The sequence below is a fragment of the Pelodiscus sinensis genome, chromosome 18, assembly GCF_049634645.1.
Source record: "Pelodiscus sinensis isolate JC-2024 chromosome 18, ASM4963464v1, whole genome shotgun sequence".
Lineage (NCBI taxonomy): Eukaryota > Metazoa > Chordata > Testudines > Trionychidae > Pelodiscus > Pelodiscus sinensis.
In genome coordinates, this window is record NC_134728.1 from 8,782,540 (window position 1) to 8,788,539 (window position 6,000).

At 48.7% G+C, this 6,000-nt stretch overlaps 1 protein-coding gene across 4 annotated transcripts in view; it reads left to right on the forward strand.

Annotated features, from left to right (window-relative positions):
• RBBP8NL (RBBP8 N-terminal like) overlaps positions 1–2,905 on the forward strand; it is a 65,357-nt gene extending 62,452 nt beyond the window's left edge. For all 4 annotated transcript variants that reach the window (XM_006126203.4, XM_025186164.2, XM_014575086.3 and 1 more), the window contains one exon: positions 1,851–2,905. In XM_006126203.4, coding sequence (XP_006126265.3) covers positions 1,851–1,981 — 131 coding nt within the window. In that variant the 3' untranslated portion in view covers positions 1,982–2,905. The remainder of the gene's footprint in view (positions 1–1,850) is intronic.
• Positions 2,906–6,000: the final 3,095 nt, after the last annotated feature.

The window sequence follows — 6,000 nt, forward strand, 5'->3', positions numbered from 1 at the left end:
TACTCCACAACGTGTTATTGACATTTGGAGAAAGCTTTCACACAACCACTGTTGATCTTTGAGCATGGCCATAAAGGTATCACCTTGCTAACAATGGAATGTGTTGTACGGGTATTTCCTAGAGGTGAATAAGCAGAAAATTACTGTTGACAAGGTGAGGGACCTAGCAGCAGGCCTGTCAAGCCGTAAATGCTGCTCCATCATAAATGGCTTGCTAGTGGCCCTCTTTGTGCAGTCAGAAAAGAAAGGACGGTGTTGACCAATTGAAAAATGTATGGACAGGTGTCACCCAAGCTTTAAAGAGGGATTGTATAACAAGCAACAGCCACCTCTTACCCTACTTCCCCTCCTTCCTGAGATGCCTACAAAGGCAGCAAATGAAAACTTGATCAAACAATAAAGAGCTCCTCTTAAAAACAAATCCCGAGCTTTGGAAGCTGTCAGACTAAGGGCAGATGTGGATAGGGTAATGCCAGCACTGATGAAAATCTTAAAAGGTTGGATCCTGCGGGTGGGCTGCAGGATTGTGCACAGTTGTGCAGAGTTTGGAGACCAAGAAGACCTCTGAGGTCTATCTGTCAGGGATTATTGATACCCAGTCATTTTTGCTGTATTTAAGCATTTCTGGGGTTAGGTCCTGCCACCAGCTAGTGCTGGGTTGTTTGCCGTGCTTTGTGAAGTTTTTTTGGAGGGGGGTTAGATTACACAGATATGTGATACAAACACATTTGAAAGAAATTATGTAAAACCCGGTGCCAGATTTTCCTCTGAAGGGTGCATGGTGGGTGGTAGAATACACATCTGCATCGGTTCATGCAGTTCACTGACTTTTGTAGGTCTTCGTGATAACTCTGCATACAAGCTCAGGAACACATTTTGTACCTTCATGTTGTGAAAATCCAGCCTCTAATTTTCTCTTCATCTATTTACTGTTTCCTTTTAGCATCTGACTCAGCACAGAAAATAAGGGCCACCTTTACCAAGAGCCAAGACCCATTTCTAGCTATCCAAAAGGAACATTATGCACTTGGCTCCATTTGTGTACACAAATCCAACAGCCAAGAGGAGCTTTGCATATGCAAATGCCTACTTGCACACAATTGCCCACTCTGTGCAAACAAGCATGTTTTGCACTCAAATGCAGATGTATGCACCGCCCAGCTTTCTGTACACGTGCATTAAGTCAACAATTAAGTATCATATAGTGCTAAGAGTTCTAGCGTCTCATGATCACCTTTGCCTGTGCAATGAATTTTACGCCTCAAAATGGACACACACCAGTTTTTTATGTGCCAAACAATTTTTCATACACCAAATAATTAGTTGCAGATCTGCTAGAGGCCAGTGTGGGCTTGACACTTACAAAAGAGATGCACACATACACATGTTGGGTCATGGGCATCAACAATTTTCTTCGACTGGGTCATGAGAAAAAAAGTTTGAAAACAGCTGGTTTAATGAAAGGCATTATCCTATGGTGTATTGCACCCTCAAACAGTGGATGCTCATGGTTGGATTGAGACTGCCTAAAAAATCCATCCCTAAAACTCAATTGGTTATTTCACTTTTTTGTTTCAGAGTCAAGTTCACTTTCTTCTCATCCACTCCTGCTGCTGTTTTTCAGATTCAGAGGGTATTCTGAGGGCATTTCATACATCCTCATTAAGCTACCTGAGTCTGTGGATATTTAAAACAAAACTTAACACTGTTTCTATTCCTCTGTAGTTTGCCAAGTCTCATTTTGGTTTACACAATTGATAGTCTGGGCCTAGAAATTGTTGACCATTAATAGTGGTCTGAACAGTCCATGGCAATGTGACTAACACCTGTGGTCCTCTTCCTGTTAACAGCATATAAGAAGTCAGCAAGAGGAAGAAGGAAAATCAGAGCTCCCCCAGCGATGGCTGATGCAGCCGAAATGACAAAGGAAAGAGAGCACGACAGCCCTGATTGCAGCAATGACGTCTTTGAGGAGAACTAACTGAAAAGTACGACAGGAAGTGATCTCCTAGACCCTGCAGACTGCAGGAAAAGGCTTGAACCGGGAGCCAGAGAACCCAGTGTTTGACCCCAGCTCTGATACCGCCTCCCTCCGCCAGTTGGGACCATGCAACCACTCTCCCCACGAAGTGCGGACAACAACGTTTTTGTTAGCTGCGGGGAGCTTTCGGGGGACTAATCCCCAACCGTGTGCAAAGCACTTTGAAGACCCTTGTGGTGTGCTAAGTATTATTGCTGTGTCCAAGGCATGAACCCGTGGCCGGGAGCCATGTACCGTGGCGGAGCCTGGGCCACACCACTAAGCTAAAGCAAGGCCTGGAGAACTAACAGACCTGTGCTTTTCACACTCTCCAACGAGAGCAGAACTTCACCGGAAAGCAAGTACTGGTGATGCCTGTCCGCCATGGCGCGGCGCAGACACAGCAGGTGGTATCAGAGGCTGTATCACTGCTCGGGCTTAAGGGTCTGATTCCTTGCTCCAGCACAGCACCACTGCACTGGTGCCACTCCGGCACTGAGTTGCTGTCTGTGTACGGCCTGATGCTGGACCTTACTGGAGCGGGCACTTTGGCTGCTGTCTGCGAGAGGAGAACTAAGGCCTTAAACGCAGCGTTGCTTTGGAATTCTGGCATCAGGGAAGCAGCAAAGACTTTAGAGGGTGCGCTGTCAAGGCATTTCATACAAGGAGAAGCACGTCCAGAGGGTAATTACCAGGACAAGCTGATGGCAACTGGGCTTTACACGTTAAACTTCCCTTTTTTTAAGTTTCTGGCTGTAGGGTAAAAGCAGGTGACGAGGAGAACACGTCACACAGTTAAATGTATTCAGGCACCCTTTTCTCATGCACGTACAGCCTACGTTGATTAAACGGCTGTACAGGTTGGACTCTAAGAGGTGATTCTGGTGTTTGCATTGTCCGGAACTGGTGTTTTCCCTTTCCCAGAGCAACGCACGTGGCAGGAAAGTTGACGGGGGCGGGGAGCACGGGGAGGAACGACGGGGTGGGATGCCATCCAACGAGAAGGGGGAAAGAAGAGGATGGAGAGGAGGCAAGGTGCACATAGACTCTCCTGCAAAACATACTGGGATACCTGGCAAGGTCAGGTGTGTAAATCAAAGCTGCAAGCCGGCATGAGCAGCGCTTACTCAGCAGGTCATGCTGCCCTTGGCAGCAGCATCAGGGCCTTATTTTCTTCTGGAGAAACTGTCGATGGACAGTTTTTCCACTGTGTACAAGGTATGAATAGGTTCCCTTTCTGCATCCGGCAAGCAGGGCTCTTCTTCCCACCGACTCAGTGCTGGACAAGCCTGTTCATTTTGGCCATGCTTGCAAGCAGGGATGCAGTTGTGCATAAGGTTAGCACTTCCCTGAGTCCTTCCTGGAGTGTGCAAGGACCACAGCATGGAGGAGGGATGTGTGCTACACTCAGGTCTTTAACTGGCTTCCCCTTTGAGAATCCCTGGGAGCACGGAGCAGAGTTGGCTGCTTTACTTGGAACAGCAGTTCTCAGAGTGGGGGACTTGAGTTTCTTCCCTCAGGACCCTGCCCCTGTCTCTGAAGACTGTGCATTGGCCTAAAGATGCGGCAGCATCCCAAGAAGTAGCCTCCAGGGCCTGAGAAGGGACAGAGAGGCCGTTCCCAGCTTCTGCAGTGGAGGGAAAGGGCTGCTCTGGGTCCTAATGCTGTACAAAGCCCTTGTGTGCCAATTAGAATCCATGTGTCCCTTACATGTGTAAGGGGAAAGGACGCAGGGGGATTGTCCATATGGTTTAATGCAGCAAGTTTCAATCGTGGGGTCGCGACCTCGTACCAGGTCGTGGAATGTCAGGCACTGGGTCTCATTGCTGCATGGTGGCCAGCGGGGGCGCTAAGGCAGCTCCCTGCTTGTCCTGGCACCGCAGACTGAGCTGTGTGCCAGAAGCAGCCGGAAGCAGGCCCAGCTCCTGGGGGAGGGACAGTGCACAGGGCTCTGCATGCTGCCCCAGCCCTGAGCACTAGCACTGCACTAACATTGGCTGGGAACCTGCTGCTGGCTGCTTCTGGGGCGCAGCATGGTCTGCGGTGCCAAGAGATGAAGGAAGCTGCCTTAGCCCCTCTCCCCTCCCCCCCGCCCCACTGCACTGCTGAGCAGGACCTGCTCGAGGTAAGTGCCTCCTGCCCCAGCCCTGATCCACCACCAAAGCCGGAGCCCCCTCCTACACCCCAAAGCTCTCATCTGCAACCCCACCTTGGAGCCCACACTCTAGTCAAATTCTGTTGGGTCGCAGGCATCAACAATTTTCTTCAACTGGGGCATGAGAAAAAAAGTTTGAAACCCGCTGGTTTAACGAAAGGCACCTGTACATTATCCTATGGAAAACTAGCTTAGGCAGCCCCAGTGGGGGCTCTTGTTTCAGAGGAAGAGCAGAGCTGCCTGGATCAACCTGGGGATGCTCACAGTGTCTGGGTTAGGAGGGTTGAGTTCCTATCATCCTGTGCCACACCCTGAGCTGAGCTCAGCATGGCTCTGGTGACTCATTTGTAGCTGGCTGCCTTTTCCTTAGCAGCAGGGAGTCACAGCGGCTGTAAAGTGTTAGGGAGAGAAATGGCAGCCAAAACTGACAAGAAGGAACAAAGGCCTTGAGATGGACAATAGCCAATAATTCTGGCTGCATTTAGGAAGGAGAAATGGCAAAACGCAGGGCTATGCCCAGGCTCTAACTCTCCGTCCCCACAATCACCACCTCTGGATAACTAGAATACCCCTGGGGGCATGCCCTATCACACCCACCCCCTCAGGGCTCTGCCCAAGAGTTCTGGACCGTCTCTGGATGATGGAAAAACTCAGCCAGTGCAGGCAACCCACATGACCAAATAAAATAAATATGTGCAGAAGAAGGACATAGGCCACAGAAATACCCCTGACAAATGAAGGTAAGCACTCCTTAGTAGTATTACTATACAAATAATTAATAATGATACTATTGGGAGGATGAATGGGGCAGAGGTGCTAAGAAAACAGTCCCTTATTTTTGAAATTCAGCATTGGCAATGCTGGGAGGAGAAATGTCTTTTAGTCTGGCACTGCCACCTTGTGGGGAAAACATGCTAACAGCAGAAAGGTATATGCCAAAGTAGAAGTCTTAGGCCTAAGTCTACATTACACTCCCTTATGCAACTATGCAACTTTCTAACCTATGCAACTTCAGCTACACAAACAGCATCGCAGAAGTTGTGTCTTCCAAACAGGAAGATCAGCAGGAATTGCTCTCTCATCAACTTCAGCTACTCTCTTCATCCTGGTGGGCTGGTTTTGTTCAACATCTTTATTAATGACTTGGATGAGGGGATAGATTGCACCCTCAGCAAGTCGGCAGCTGACACTAAGCTAGGGGGAGATACAGATATGTTGCAGGATAGGTACAGAGTGACCTATACAAATGGAGGACTGGGCCAAAAGAAATCTGATGAGGTTCAACAAGGACAAGTGCAGAGTCTTGCACTTGGGATGGAAGGCTCCCAAGCATTGTTATAGGCTGAGGACAAACTGGCTAAGCAGCAGTTCAGCCAAAAAAGACCTGGGGATTACAATGGATGAGAAGCTGGATATGCGTCAGCAATATACCCTTGTAGCCAAGAAGGTTAATGGCATATTATGGTGCATTAGTAGGAACATTGCCAGCAGGTCTAGAGAAGGGATTATTCTTCTTTATTAGGCACTGGTGAGGCCACATCTGGAGTATTGTGTCCAATTCTGGGCTCCCCCATTACAGAAAGGATGTGGGTGCATAGCAGAAAGTCCAGTGGAGGGCAACCAAAATGATTAGGGGACTGGCGCATATGACTTACAAAGAAAGGCTGAGGGATTTGGGCTTATTAAGTCGACAGAAGAGAAGAGTGAGAGGGGATTTGACAGCAGCCTTCAACTATCTGAAGAGGGTTTCCAAAGTAGATGGAGAGGCAGATGGCAGAATGAGGAGCAATGGTCTCAAGTTGCAGTGAAGGAAGTCTAGGTTGGA